Source organism: Desmodus rotundus, chromosome 1 (assembly GCF_022682495.2).
Source record: "Desmodus rotundus isolate HL8 chromosome 1, HLdesRot8A.1, whole genome shotgun sequence".
NCBI lineage: Eukaryota > Metazoa > Chordata > Mammalia > Chiroptera > Phyllostomidae > Desmodus > Desmodus rotundus.
In genome coordinates, this window is record NC_071387.1 from 56,621,274 (window position 1) to 56,637,781 (window position 16,508).

A 16,508-nucleotide genomic window follows, 5' to 3' on the forward strand; every position below is an offset into this window, starting at 1 on the left:
ATGCTTAATTTCATGTGTCTACTTGACTGGGCAACAAGGGGTCCAGGTATTTGATCAAACATTATTCTGAAGGTTTCTACGAGGATGTTTAAAGATGGGATTAACATTTCAATCAGTAGACTGAATAGAGCAGATTGCCCTCCCTAATCTGAGTGGGCCTTGTCTAATCAGTTGAAGCCGTGAATAGAACAAAAAGAATGACCCTACAGCAAGTAAGAGAACCCCTCCTGCCTGACTGCCTTCCAGCTGAGACCCTGGCTCATTCAGGCCTTCAGACTCAAACTTGGCTCTTCCTGGGACTCAAGCCTGTCAGGCTTTGGACCAATTTCTAATTTTATTTTTTGGTAGCCTGCCATTTCTCTGGAGATCTCTAACTAATATACCACCCACAGCTATCACCAAATATGTATCGATTTCTTACCTGCATTAACTATGTTCTGAAGGTCTATCCCTAATACCCTCTCATACTAGCTATACCTGATAAAAGCCTATAAATCCTTCAAGTCTCAGCTCAGAGGCCTACTCCCTCTCATAGTGCATCATCAGAGCACTATTCTCCACATCTTGCACACCCAGAGCCCGTGAGCACTATTCTTTCTCATGCTTGTCTAACAACGTTGCTCTTCCAGGACAGCACCTTACCCAGGTATCACCCTCTTTTTTGAAAGTTTGCCGTAGGTCACTTCACTTTTACGAAATACCTACATTAGTACCCATTTTGCTAACTGGAAGAAAGCCAAGGAAGCTTTTTGCATTTACGAAAAGGTGAAAAGCTAAGCAGTGTTCAGCAACTGTTGTGCAGGGAGCTGAAAGAGGCAGAGAGAGTGGCCCCGCCAAGCTCCTTCCCTGGGAACTACAGGCAGCCTCTCTGCATCAAGCTGCTGCTGCTTTCAGCTGTGACTGGGAGCATCTGTGCTGTATCTCGATTTATTCCGTGCATCCCTTAGTGAGATGTGTCCTAAAGAAACTGCTTCTTCCCTCTACACCATTTCACCTTAGGGAAGGTTTCCGAGGAAATCTCTACTTTTGGATAATGAGGGAATCCTGTACATCAAAAGTAAATATTTAGTTAGAATACGTGTCACAATATAATACAGTGAAACTGAATGAAGATCTTAGCTGTATGACCAAAAAAAATCATTTCAAATTTTCTGGTCCATGGTTTCTTACATAAAAAATAGATTAGACTAGGTAAATATGAAAATTCCCTCCCAGCTCAACATTTCTACAGCTCTATTAACAAGTCAATCAACAGTAAACATGCACACAACTCAATAATCATTTTTAAATTGATGACAATAATATTTTAATAGGAAGCCAAAAGAATACAGTTCTCACTTATATGCAGTGACTTACAGGTGCACTCCCTCTCTCTGCGCCCTCAGAGGACAGGATCGCCGGGGGAAAACACAAGAAAGGATGATTCAAGGAAGCAGCATGCATCCCCAACCCAACGGTCCTCACAGACCGGTCACAGGGGACCAGGCTCAGCTCCCAAGGGCACTTTTGCCCAGATATTAGCAGTTTTAATGTCTCCCCTAAGTAGGATCTCAGTGCACTTGTCCATTTGGGCCCCTGTCTTTGTGAACGCTGGCACGTAGACAGCAGTTCTTTCTAAGGACTAAGGATTAGTTTCTGTTTGACGATATGACTCGGCCCCCCACCACCTCTTTTTGGCATGGAAATATTGCACAGACAAAAGCTTTATCATGTTGGTACCAATTTATTCCAAGTACTCAACTATTTTATAAGACTCTTCAAGTCACCTTCCCGCGGTACCAGGGCTGTCAGCAAGCCTGTTCCTGTTGGCCACCCTTCTTTCATTGCAGTCTTTCACAAAAACCCTTTTGTGTGACAGTCAGGCAGCTGTGCTTTGTTCTTTAATGTCCCTAGCATGGATCCCCAGCCGAGACCACTATATAACATAAGCGGCAAAGTACCATTTTCACAGCGGGGACAACTGTGTTCATCTTCAAAAAGGGGCATTAATAAAATGAGACTGTAATGAACATGCTAATTCTGATCACAGGGCACTGCGCAATGACACAGAGAGTTGACTGCCTTCTCCCTGAAAAATTGCAGAAGTTTTTTTTAACAACTTCTGTAATGGCTTACATTTTTTTTGAAACTGACATATTATGCAAACACATCTCTCCATTTCCCAAAGAAATGCCTTCTCTGTCTCATCCAACTGCTCACTGTGTGTTTTACTATCTCAGTAACAGTCACCTTCGGGGAGCATACTTTTTCCATGTTACAGGAACTGGCTTGCTGAAGCAGACATGTCATGGAATCACGGAAAGTGAGCGATGGGCGATCTGAGTGACCCGGTCCCTTCCCTGTGCACGTGAGGGGGGAATCCAAGGAAACAGGACAGTCAACAGACTGCTCGAGATGCCACAGCCATTTGGGGACAAAGCCAGAGATGAAACTCAAATTACTAGAGATTTGCACTTGAGGACTTTACATATTATCTTATGTCTTGATGATGATTATTCATAAAGTATGATGCATGTATACAGAGGAGGTACTCAAATATAAGTATTGCTTCATAATATAGCTGTAAAACTAGGTAACTAATTCATCTCATTTTTGGTCACCAAAATTTTTTTTAATTTTTATTTATTAAGTTTATAGAGAGAGACAGGAAGGGGGAGAGGGAGAGAGCTCTGCAGTCATCGGTAGATTCTTATCCTCGCTCTGACCCGGGATGAACCCAGAACGGGGGCTGTGGTGACGACACTCTAGCCACCTGAGCTTCCACCAGGGCCAGTCACCTACCTTTAGACAATAATTTTTTACTTTGCATGTGTTCTATGAGCAAACCTGTTTCCTACGAGTAGACAAGAGCAACAATGTTATATACAGGGTGGGGCAAAAGCAGGTTTACAGTTGTTCATATGGAAAATAATATCATAATTAATAATAATACAAGTATAAACTCTGTCTCGTGTACTCACAACTATAAAACTACTTTTGCGCCCCCCCCCCAGTATTATGTCCCATTTCATGTTAGTGCAGGTGGTGGTTTGGGGGCCGTGCTATTGGGAACGAGCAAGTACTGGAAAATAATCCACTGAACTTAAAAAGAAAAAAAAAAACATTACATGCCGTTTTGGATGACAACAAAATGTGTATTTTCTGATTTCATAAAAAAGAATAAATTCAAGAACATGACATTTAGTCATATAATCAGAGGCAAACTCAATTACATTTTCTGTAACTTCTCTTGTAGAATGGGAATTATGTGAGCAAGAAGAAAGAACTCTCGACATCTTTCCGCTCGCCTAAAAGAGGCAGATGTTCCTTGGCTCGCGCTTACAGAAAAGTCTTTGGATGGTGATATTTCATTTTCCCTGCCCAGTGGCTGATAATGTATCTGAGAGAACATTTACATCCCCAGCTAGCATTGCAAAAGTTTATATTACAAACTGTCCTCCTGATATCTTTGGTCATAAAGAAATTATGACCAGTGAATCAAAGATTCAGGAAGAAGCAATTCCCTCTAGATTATGCTTCCTCTTCTTAAAACACTCTCTCTGGTCCTACTCTTACCTCTCAGTGAAAGTCTAATAGCCAATCCAAAGCCCTTAGTAGAAATCTACAATTGGGTAGGGCTCAGCCCTAAATAATCTCTGAGTGACATCCGAGGCACTCACTTAGAGAGAACTTCACTTAAAGTTCTGTTGGGCAGGGAAAACACGTGGTATGATAGATATGCTCAGCATAAAATGCTACAGGACTAGAGAGCTGGTAGTTGCTTATTTTCACAGCCAGGGCCACCACCAAAAAATAAATAAAATAAAACCACCTAAAAAATGAGGGAGAGGCTGTAAGTACAGCAGCTAAATCTCCCTTTTCCCACTACTTCTTCTATAAACTACACTCTACAGTTTACAAGCGGTAATTGCCCAGATAGCTCATTCCAGGGTGCGTTCAGCCCAAGCTTGTAGTTATCCTTCCTTATGAAAACAGTTTTTCAGAGCTAGAGTGATTGAAAATGAGCTACAGAGGGAACATTTTCCCTGAAACACTCCCTTCAACGCACATGGGTGGTCAGAGCACTATTTCAACATCTCCTGCATTAGCCACCCAGGTCAGATGTTTAAATCTGCAATTAGTTAGGTTCTTTAGTGGCCTGTGTGAAATAAATTAGTGATCTCCATCCAGTTCACTTAGACAAAACCCATCAGGGCAGTTGGCACACGTTTGACGTGGTCAGCAAAGTGGGGAAAATGTAAATGACCATGGGGACCACATGGGCACCTGATGAGGGCCAAAGGCGAAGCAGTCTCCACCCACTGCACAGCCGAAGGTGCGTCTGCCAGGGGCATCTGTAACACAGAGCTACTCACGACGGGTTCAAACCCATCAGGTGTGATACGAAACCCTTCACTTTCATTTCATTAGCTGTGCACGCCGTTCACATTCTGTGAATGCCAGTTTACCATTAGGACATTTTCAAAGGATGCTTATTAATAGAATTATCAAGTTATTTAAAAATTTTAACCAAAGAAGTAATCTAAGAAACAAATACAATTTCCAATCCCACTGATTTCATCCTACATGGATATACGAAAGCATTCTATTTTAAGGTTATGTTTAGACTTCTTTTCCATTATCCAAAATACTTTTGAGTTTTTCTCATGAAACATGTCCAACATTGCTAAACTTAGTCTTTAAAAAGATAAGATTTGACTATTTTACTAGAATCATAAATTTTCATACAAATGTACTTACATATGACAGATATCCCCATAGAAAGTCAAGATCATATTAAAATTTTCAAATGTATTTGTTTTATGTGGGAGCTAGTTGGATATAAGCAGATGAGGTTGGGGAACCCTAGTCAGCTGAGAGGCAGAAAAACATAAATGCATGTAAATGTTCACATAAAGTGGTATTTTCCTCCGACTTCTTGTTAGTGTCTTCACCAAACACATAAAAAGTAAGTCAAGCCAAAGACTGTCATTGTTTCCTTTTACGGAATTTGTTCACAAAACTCAGAAGGCAAAACAAAACCAAAACACACACAAATTTTCTGATAAGTTTCAGTATACCTTTGTAATACACTTTCCAAATCATACCCTAATCTACCCTAATCCACCCTAGGTGAATAAGTGAAAATTAAAATGTTTAAAAGATCAACAAATGAGTTTGATTTTGCTTCAAAAAATGGTGCTACAATTTTTAGACCTTGTATCTAAGTTTATGTGACTATATGTGCATATTAACATAGGTACATACTTCTTGTTGTTTGTATTATAGCATGTATAACAGTCTCTAGGGTTCCTTTCAGTTCTAAAATATGGCTTCCAACTCCCGTCTGCTCCTTTTTTCCTAATGTCTGATTCTTGTTTGGCAGATTGTACTCCTTCCTATACCCTCTCAGGTATTTAAAATACAGTTCTGAAACCCATTGATAGGGTTCAGTTGTCTGTAGCTCACAGACTGATTTCTGCTTTCACTGGTTGGGCTTCCTGTCCACTGTGAGTGGGAACTGGCTTCCATGCTCTAAAACTGGTGCCTGTGAGCCCACCTGGGTGTGAGTGGCCTTATCTGGGTTTTGTGCCATGGGCTGGGGGTGTCTCGGAGAGGCGAGTGCTTAATGGCTGCCTTTTCCACCCTCTACGGGACTCACTGTTTCTGACCAGCTTTCATGCTAGCTTCTGGGTTCTGAGTTTGGCACTGTGGGAAGAGCACTAGAATGCTCTTTATTCTCAAAGCGGATCTTTCTCCTCTTACTTCCACCTTATTTCCTATAGGCCTATGTCCTGCTGGAGAGATACAACTCCAGTCCTAAAGCATACAGTCCATTCACTTATTCTCTTGGTTATATCTGCTCCAAGATTCTCTTTGTTTTCAACCTCTGGAAATTTCTTTCTTCTTTGCAAGCCTAAGCATGCATTTAACCTTATCTTCAGATATTTCATCAACATCTCTATGTGTTTTGGGGGGGGGGCAGAGAACTTCCTATATGAACTGCACTTGTCATAATGACAAGAAATATAGCTCAGATCTGACTTGTTTTTAAGCAGCATTCCACTACAAGCATTTCAAGTACCTATATTCAGTAGCCTAATATGTCCCCTGAGACTAAGATGTATATTATTTAAAACATATTTCAGTGTATACATGTAAATAATTTAATTTTCTAAGCTTCCTGGATTAACTAATTAACTTTGGTGCTACATAAATAGATCTAGAAGAAAATGATTTTTGAATTTATAAAACATATAAAGTTAAATAAATCCCTCAATGGAAAGAAAGTAAACTGGAGGAGAAATAGTCTCAATCCATATATGTTCCCCCTATACTAGATTCAATCCCTTCTTTCCAATTCCCTTCATTTTTAAGAAAGTTTGTTCCTATAAGTTGTACAATCAAGCAAAATGAAGTTAAAAGCAAATCAAAACAAATAAAAGTGTGTGTGAGAGAAAACCAGACAAAGGCACGGAAGTTAGCCTGGAAATGTCACCAACTTGGCAAGCCAAATCAACTAACGTTCTTATTTCTACCCACGCGACTGAATTAGAGACGCAGCACAGTGTTAGTAATCATATCCTTCATTCTCCAGTGCTGTCATTCTGAAGGACGACCAGCGAGGAGACACCCCGTACTGGAGATTTGCCACGTCAGCCACGCTTCAGGCAAACTGCAGAAGCCACATAGCCGATTCACTTTGCATCAACAGGTGCCAGTTCAAGAAATACAAAAGACTGACATAAAAACACACTTTTGACTTAAAGAACAAAGGTGCCTTTCTGGGTTTTGATTCCTCTGCTTAAGAGCAACACATCTGTAGGTAGAGAATGTTCCTTTAATTTTACAAACATCAAGGTCAGCATCGGTAATTTGTAAAAAGCAGTCGCTCACTTCGGTATGAAATCTCCACACACCATGTTAACACGCAAAACAGTAGCAAACCCTGTTTTCATTCTAGGTTCTCTACCAAAATCAAAATGATAATTGAAATTCAAAATCAGCATTTCCTTGAGATTTTTCTTCTCTCCCTCTGATTTGCATTTTCAGTTCTGCTGAGAGAAGGCACCTACTGTGTATTTAAAAATCGAGTTCTCATAAACATTTTATTTCAATTCAATTGCAATTTAAGTGTCAGGACAATGCTGCTCCTTCTGATGGCTCTATGAAAGAACACCTGGGACACAGAATTTCAGGAGTGACACGAGCAACAACCTTGCACTTGAGTACTTACCACGTAAAACTGTGAGTCTGGTGGATACACTTATTTCTCCGACGTTATTCGAGGCCACACATTCATAAATGGCCTCATCCCTTGGAGTCCGTAAGGGCTGTATTCTGAGAACTGATCCAGATCCATCGTCAAACTCTATTACCTATTAGAGGAAACAGAGCTGTCACAGGTGTTGTTACAATTGCTCACCTCCCCGCTAAACCTCTTGCTGAAGTGGTGAACCAGCCTTCAGGCCCAGAATAAACTCAGCAGCATTCTGAAACTGAATTTTGATGCAGCGGTGAAACAGAATATTTGGGTTAATCGAACAAATCCACTGAATGAAGGGGAAAGACATGAAACTACATATGCAAAAAGGTAGGTTACAGTCTCTGCTGAAACCCATCCAGGGTTTAGTCACAAAAATACTTTGGGAGGTTTTGTCTAGGGCAATTTGATCCTATCAATTGTGCTTCTGTGATGGATGAACTCAAATTATTCTGTCTCTTTAAACGTATATGCACATGTGGATCCATTCAATAATTGGACTGTGAGGTGCAGAAATAATGCATGCCGCTGCCGATAGCTCTTCTGGTTTAACGTGTCTCAGCCTGAGCAGTATAGATGAGTGAACCATGAAGAGAACTGCATAAATCTAATACTTAGGCAGCCCAAGAGCCTGATGGCATGCATTAATTTTGCCATAAATCATTCCAGTGTTTGTTCTAGCTTAGCATTTTCTGCATTTTTAGGGCATTCTTGCTGTAAAATGGAGGCTTGCTTCACCAGGCAGAAAATTAATGCCCTGAACAGGAAGCCCTGAATTCACTACCATTATGAACTCCACTCGGAGAGAGTCAGCAACCCTAAGTTTCTATCAGCTAGTTGAAGTACTACTTTTAAACAGTAATGATGATGATATTAATAAATACTTATTCAAAACAATGGAGTCCTCCACCTGTCTTTCTACAACTATGCTGAGTTCTTCCAGCTGTTCACGGAGATGCTGTGCTTTTTTCATGCATTTCCTTGTGAATAATACGTGCATGAGGTTGAATTATGAAAAAATAGAGAATGCCTTTACATATATTTATGGAATGTACAGTCCCAGATTTCGTGTATAAGTCTGTATGCTAGCATATGAAAGAGGTGGAATATTTTTTAAATATGTCCACTTCAAGTCTTCCTGCATTCTCTTTATGTTGGAAATTCACAAAGACAGCCAAAATGTCCCACTTCTCAATGTGCCACAATTTGTTTTCAACTCTATTAATAGGCACACATTTAGATGAATCTACTATGCATCTTGAGAGTTTCAGTTGTAAGAATCTTTGTCAAATATGCCATAATCTTTAAAAATTATTTATGAGGCCCTGCTTGGTACGTCTCAGTAAATTGAGTGTCAGCCCGTGAACCAAAGAGTTGCCAATTCAATTCCTACTCAGGGAACATGCCTGGGTTGCAGGCCAGGTCCCCAATAGGGGGCGCATGAGAGGTAAACATACATTGATATTTCTCTCCCTGTCTTTCTCCCTCTCTTCCCCCCTCTAAAAATAAATAAATAAAATATTGTAAAATTAAAAAAATTATTTAGAAGTATCCTACCGCTTAATGAGAAGAAAGATTTAAATATCTTTAATAACAATTTAAATTCTGATTAATTGTTACCTGTCATTGCGTGCTTACTTTTCTGAACTATTGCCTAGATTTGGACCTAAACTCTTAACAACAAACATTGCACCACATGTTAAAGCTGGTATTGCAATTTTGGATTTGAACCCTATTTAATTCCCAGTATTGAATGATGTATACCTAATCTAGGCAAGACACTGTATTTAGCACTGGAGATATAAGAGAAAGCAAAATCAGACTTACCCCCTGCTTTCATTGACCTTATAAATGAGTGAGACCAAAAATAGCCATGTATAATGTTATAGATATTAAAGATTCTTTACCGAAGACATGATACCATTTGATGAAGGAGCTTTGTGTAAAAATAAAAAGTTTTCCCTGAATATATTTACGTGACCCTCATTAAGAATTATGTGCTAAACAGTGTTCATGCTTTCAGTGTTTACTATTATAATTTAATCCTTGTTACATGATTTTGTTAAGAAGCCATCATCATTAGCGAGCATGATATCAAACTTACTCTTTGAAGAAAAAATGATCGATTTCATTTAAATTTTTTAAAATATGCATCAAAGATGTGCACACACATCGTTTTCTACTAGATGTAGGAAATAGTCCCCAAAGATTATTTAAGATAATTTTTGTTTATTTTCAAATCACTATAGGTCTCTGATTTCAAACAATTAAAATTTTTCATTTGTAAACCACAGTCCAGATTTTAATTTTTACTATTGTAATTAATTAGATTATTTGTGCATTTAGACCATTTATCACTCTATAATTACCGGTGAAAAATAAATATTATCAAACAGTTCTGAACTTTGTAGTCACTATGTTTCTTTTATCTAGGAATTGCCTCTACTTTGCCGATTTGTGAAGAAGGCCATCGAGTATGAGGAAGTGAGTTTTACACTTGGAGGTCTTCGTATCATCTAATAACCAAGCTACCCTCTTCATGTCTTAAATTACATCATAATATTTTGTGTTTCTTTCCAAAATTGTTCTGTGTAGCTTAACACCTATTTTTTTCTCCTCCAGAATGAGCTAATTTCTAAACCATAAGGCTCCTCACAAGTACCAAAAAAAATCTGCATTATGTTTCATCATTTGCATTGTACTGAGCTTTCTTAAATAAAGAAAATCAATTCTGCAATAGACTTAACTGCAATATCAACCTGGTTGTGTATGTTTCTTACAGAGAACTACTTTATAATAACACATTGGAGCAAATTTCTCACTCTAGTTCATGCTACTTGTAAAACACAGGTGCAGTGTGGACTGAACAACTTCATTTGCTGCCCAGTATCCATCCCCCTAATTCCTGGTCACAGGAACAAAACACAGCTCCCCCATTCTAAGCCATGGGGTTGAATGGGACTGACTTCATTCCCAGCAAGAGGTAGATTCTAATTAACTTAAAGAGTTCCATCTGGCTGTCCACACAGATTGGTTTAGGGATGAACATGTGACTCAGCAGGAGCCAATGACATAGAAGAACAATGGCATAGGAAGAGTCACATATCCTCTAATTTCGGTTATGGGAGGATGAGAGACTGCATCTTGCAGTCTTAGGAGAAAGCATTCTGAGGATGAGCCTAACAGAGGCATGCTGAGAACACTAGTTGAGCCTTGGTACAAGCAGAGACAAAGTCAGCAACCTGAACCCCCAAATTCCCTTTCTTTAAAAGCCATTAACATTGGATTTTTCATGGCATGTAACCTAACAAATGCCATAGCGGAGGGATCATGACGCTTCGTAACAGAGTAAAACAAGCAAGTAACATTCAAACCACAGGCACAGCAGATACATTCTTCCCCCAGAGAAACAGAACAATGGACCTAATACCTCAAATCTCTGATTGCTGACTTTCTTTCCTTTTTTGTTCCAGACAATTTTAGGTCTTGGGTCTCCCGTAGCTTGGCAAATGAAAGAGGCAACTCCACCAGAGACCCCTGTCTGGTCAACAGGAGTTCGCGTAAACCTTGGAGGTGCTGAAACAGAAAGAAATAATCACAATTAGAAGAAACATTAAAGCACAGATTATTACCCCACTACCACAGCTCGCCCCCTTCCCACCAATACCTACATATAAACATACATACTTAAATGTGCCAGGCTTACAAAATTAGAAAGGCAACTTTTACTTTTGGGGTAACTGAATGGGGAAGGGGGTAACTTTCTGGTCAAGTTCTCAGCTCGTGCTTTTATTGCTGAAATGTGTATTAAGGCAGAGATCCAATAACATCTGAAAAGCAAGATCACACATTAATTTTTATTACCCAGTATTAAAAAAAATCCAATTTGTCCTCTGTAGGAAAATGAGCTCATCAATCAAAGTGAGTAAAATTTTAGCTCTTTGATTGGATGCCGCTATCGGGACACTGCCAGAAAGCAGCATTACCACTGCTAAGCCATTAAAATTAGTGACATTTAAGAGAACTTCTAGGAAATTTTAGAGAGACAAGAAATATAGCCCTGAATGAGAAGGTCTGGCAGGAAACAGAAACGGGACACATGGTGAAGTGACTCTAACTCAGATACTATGGGCTGCCTTACTTAAAACTTGACTCCACATTTACATCAAAGAGCAGTCAAGAAGCCTCCAAAGTCACAGCAAAGAAAAAAGATTTTCTGTTAACAAAGATGTAGCGTTCAAGACTCCTAAGCTTGAAAGTCTAGAATCTGGAGGCTTTTTAAGTCTTCTGTCTCCTTTAAGTGTTTGTAATATTTACCATCCCCTAAAAATTCTACTTATTATCCATTTTGTGTTTCTAGATCTAGAACTCTTTTGTGAGTCATATAAAATACCGAAATATCCAATACTATAGGAATTAATGGTGATGAAAACCACGGCATAATGATGAAACACCACGCAAATAGTAAATGTTACATCTTAAAAGTCTTTATATGACATGACAGATGCTTATGATTGATGATAAGCCACAAGGGTACCTACCACACAGAAACGTATGTGAGGGATGTAGGATAATAAAGTAAAGCCCCCCAAAAGAAGTAACAAATATGCTAAAACACTATTGATGGTGGTTTGAGAAGAGATATTTTAATTATTTTTCCTATTTCTTTACATTTTTCTTGCATCCTTGTGTTTCTAAAATTATGTTAGAGTTGGGCATTTTTTAAACTCAAAAAACATTTTACTTTTCCATTTTACTTTCAATTTTCTTATCCCTAGTACAGCTTTCTCTTCTCTTCTGTTTTTCAGTTGTATGTTACTGAAGGATGGTTTTAAGTAACTATAGGTACCATTTATTTTGGAAGCAATCCTTAGACTCGGTGAAAGAGGACATAACAAAGTTCCTCACTATGTGCTCATCTCCACTATTTCCTTTGCCTTCCCTGTCGCATGTTCCCACGTGACTCTCCTCCTGGCCTGCTGGTGGGTTCTGACTCTCTTCTCGGTTTTCTTGGGAACCAGAGTCCCATCAGCTCCACTATTATGATATGTATCACTCTGGTGGAGGTGGGAACTTTTTGCCTAAATTTCCTGTTTCTTTACTGTAAAAATATGAGGTGTGAAGTAAATTATTTCACAGCAATCCCTTCATATTTAACATTTCCTAGCTTAGTGTGGTATTTCCACGACAAGGGAAGGGAAGGAAAGGAGAAGAAAGGTTGAGAGGCATTTTTGCAATGCTACTGCTGGGAAATGAGTTTTCACCTCATCAGCAAAACCAACATATTGATAATGAAACTGGTGGCAACACAGGTCCCTGTGTGTTCAGAAACATTAGGAAAGAAGCGGGCTCTGCCGACCCTGCCAGGCAGCACACTCTACAACATCTGGGGCGAGCGGTACAGACTAGATGATTACCAGAACTGTGGGGAGAACTTGAAATGATTTGAAATTGACTAACAGTGAGAGAAAAAAAAAACTGTACATTGATGTCACTTTTCTGAAAACAAACAAAAAAGGAATTAGAAATTTTTATGTTTATTGTTTTGCTGTTGCAAACAATGCAAATTGATAATAACCGCATACTTGTCAGCATCAAATATGGAAAACATAATTATGCAACTAACATTCTTAGGCAAGTGCCTTGAAAACACTTAAATTAAATGCTACAATACTGGCATTTTTAAGTACCTTCCTTTTCAAAGCCCTTAACTTGAAATAATTAGCCCTGAAAAATATCAATTTTAACAACCCACTTTCCTGTTTAAAATTTCCTGCAAGAATATGTGAATGGAGTAAATCATATGAAAATGACTATGTACTAATTAGAAATTAAGTAGTAGAATAAATTAAACAATAAAATTAAATAATAAAACATAAGATGCCATTTTCATGGTACTAAGATTTTCTTCCTTTTTTTTAGGGGCTGGGATCTCATTTCTCATAAGAAAGAATGAAGGAAATTTGAGGGTTTCGATGAGTTGAGAACAGGCAACGGCTCCTGGAGCAAGTTCTTCCTGAACAGCAGGGACACTAAAACACCAAATTATTATTAAACACAGAAACCTTATTTCTAAATGGAAAGCATACAAGGCAAATTCCCATGCACTTGGGGAAGGGGTGTAACTTGAACATTCTAATGTTCAAGAGTGTTTCTTCGTTTTCATTTTCAGGTCATACCTTGAAATTTTCATGCTAATATTGACAAGCATAATATCTGCCAAAGATATGACCACTAGACGTTACTGTATAAGTATGTTACTTCTGAAGATGAAGTCAAGTAATGGAAATAATAAAAGTAACCTATTGAACTGTGAAAAATTTGTTAAAATAATCGGAATCTGTTTCGGATTTGTGACTGTCTTCTTAAATCCTACTACCACGACAGTGACTCAGTATTCTGCCACGCGGCATCCTAAAAAGGATCCTTAAATTTATTCTTTAAAAACAACAAAATGAAAATGATCACACTACATTAAAAAGGCACCACAATGGCTCAGCTGGTTGGAGCTTCATCCCGTAGACCTAAGAGTCACAAGTTCAATTCCCAGTCAGGGTCCATACCCAGGTCGTGGTTCAATCCCCTGCTGGGGCACGTATGAGAAGGCAGCCAATTGATGTTTCTCTCTCACATCGACGTTTCTCTCTCTCTTTCTCTCCCTTCCTCTCTCTCTCTCTCTAAAAGCAATGCAAAAAAAAAAGAGCGACCCATGGACATAGACAACAGTGTGGAGATTAACTACGGGAGCAGAGGGTGGGCTGGGCAGAGGAAGGCAAAGGAGGAAAATTGGCACAACTGTAACAGAATAACAACAAAAAACTTTTTAAAAAAGTCCTCTGGTGAGGATAAAAAAAGGCATAAGTGCTTATATACATTTCTTGTTTATTTGTTTGGTTTTTTAATATGAAAGACATTAGCCTTTACATACAAGAAAATCAGGACTTTCTTAGAGATCGGATGTTAATTTTTCCCCATTTGTGTACAAAATCCAAACCACATAAAAAATGGCATCATTCTACTAGAAAAATTTAAGATACTAGAAAATAGACTAAAATCTTTTCAGTAAGTATGTTTGTTGCATAAATAATCATCTTGGCAGGTGAAACTCTAAGACTGATATTGTCAGTGCTGGCTAGGCAGCTAGCCAAAGGAAAGAGAAGAGAGACAAGACTCAACTTAATAACTGTACCAAATGCTCGAGGCAAGAAAAATCTTTATTCTCAGAGGGGTAATAACAATCAGAGCACCCACTTCCGCTCCTCTGCATCTCAGCGTTACAAAGGAAACTAAATGAATTTTCTGCTTCCTTTCATCATGGATACTGGTCAAATTTAAGTTATGCTCTGAAGATGGGAAGAAAGAGAAGATAATCCAAGTAAAAACATAAAGCAAAAACTTCTACTCCAATCATACCATAGGACAGCCTCGGGTCTGAATAATGAAAATACCCAGGTTTATCTCATAGATGCAACCATCAAAATTACCCTTGGTCTAAGAAAAAAAAGAAATAACAAGAGTATAAAGATGGGGAAAAAGTCATTAAAATGTTACAGTCACCATATTTAGAGGACCTTCCATTACTGTAGCTGCTATTTCTGCCCATCTAAAGCTGTCAGCACTGTGCTTTGCAAAAATGCATTTCTGCTCAAGCTGGTTTTGACAAGTGAGGAATATGACCTTTTATTAAACTAATGCCAGGCACTGCAGAGGTCAAATTACAGTTAGACCCAGAAAGTCTATTTTCTACATGGAAAATAGAGAAGCTAAACATGCATATGAGTCAGAAAAGAGGCATGGCTGATATTCTAGAACATGTCCACCATGCTCACTTGCTGTTTCCAAAGGCCACGTTCTCAGGATGCACTCGCAGAGCAGAGAGTAACTCCAGGAATCTGGCAGATTATTATTTCCTACACAGGTCGAGGGGAGACACACGCTGCTGGCTGATTTTTACTTCTAAGAGGTTAGGTTGTTTCTTAATGTGTAACAAATATAGAGTCACTTGGCTTCTAATAATGGTAATATTTTGATGTCATATCAGATTTTAAGTTGCTAAGCTCTCTGAAGACAAGGTGATAAGACCAATGAGCACTTTTGGGTATTAAATTTAGGGGATAGAACCAACCAAGACCAGCAAACTGCCTTGACCTCCCTTAACAAATTGTTCTGTGGAGGATGATATCCTGCCTTTAGTATATTACATTAAATAGGGCTAGGCATTAAGGGGAGAACCATGGAAATCTACTAGTGACATCCATGCAAAAAGGAACTTAGGATAAATTCTTAAAGGTTAATCGGACAATTCAGGTTTGCAGTTACTTGACTGAACAAGTGAGAATCACTTACAAGATATTCACAGAAAGGCCCTCACGCTACAAAAGTGAAGAGAAGAAATGAGGGTGCCATTTGTCTAATTTGATTCTAATGAATAAGCTGCTTCAGCAGTCATCAAGGAAATTTGTTGCATGGGGAACAAAACTAACAGCATGTAACTAATTGGCTTTGTTTCTTTCAGCTGATTAACATTACCTTAAATAGAGAGTTTTGTTTTTAAAGGGATATTTGTCGTAATCATGCACTTAAAATCTTTTTTTTAAAGATGCATCTTTAAAAAATGCTGATCAATTTAACTTTTTAAAAATTTTTATTGTTATTCAATTACAGTTGTCTGCCTTTTCTCCCCATCCCTCCACCCCACCCCAGCCAAACCCACCTCCCTCCCCTGCCTCCACCCTCCCCCTTGATTTTGTCCATGTGTCCTTTATAGTAGTTCCTGAAAACCCCTCTCCCCACTGTCCCCTCCCTACTCCACTCTGGCTATTGTTAGATTGTTCTTAACTTCAATGTCTCTGGTTATATTTTGTTTGCTTTTTTCTTTTGTTGATTATATTCCAGTTAAAGGTGAGATCATATGGTATTTGTCCCTCACTGCCTGGCTTATTTCACTTAGCATAATGCTCTCCAGTTCCATCCATGCTGTTGCAAAGGGTATAAGCTCCTTCTTTCTCTCTGCTGCAAAGAATTCCATTGTGTAAATGTACCACAGGTTTTTGATCCACTCATTTGCTGATGGGCACTTAGGTTGCTTCCAGTACTTGGCTATTATAAATTGTGCTGTTATGAACATTGGGGTGCATAGATTCTTTTGGATTGGTGTTTCAGGGTTCTTAGGGTGTAATCCCAACAGTGGAATTGCTGGGTCAAAGGGCAGTTCCAGTTTTAGTTTTCTGAGGAAATTCCATATTGTTTTCCACAGTGGCCGCAC

General features: G+C 38.8%; 1 protein-coding gene across 16 annotated transcripts in view; it reads right to left on the bottom strand.

Moving 5' to 3' along the window:
* Window positions 1-16,508, bottom strand: part of PTPRD (protein tyrosine phosphatase receptor type D) — a 517,292-nt gene that overhangs the window by 294,491 nt on the left and 206,293 nt on the right. For all 16 annotated transcript variants that reach the window (XM_053924461.2, XM_053924474.2, XM_053924452.2 and 13 more), the window contains exons 3-4: window positions 10,674-10,819; window positions 7,217-7,358 (exon numbers count right to left, since the gene is read on the bottom strand). In XM_053924461.2, the coding sequence (XP_053780436.1) occupies window positions 7,217-7,358; window positions 10,674-10,819 (288 nt within the window). The remainder of the gene's footprint in view (window positions 1-7,216; window positions 7,359-10,673; window positions 10,820-16,508) is intronic.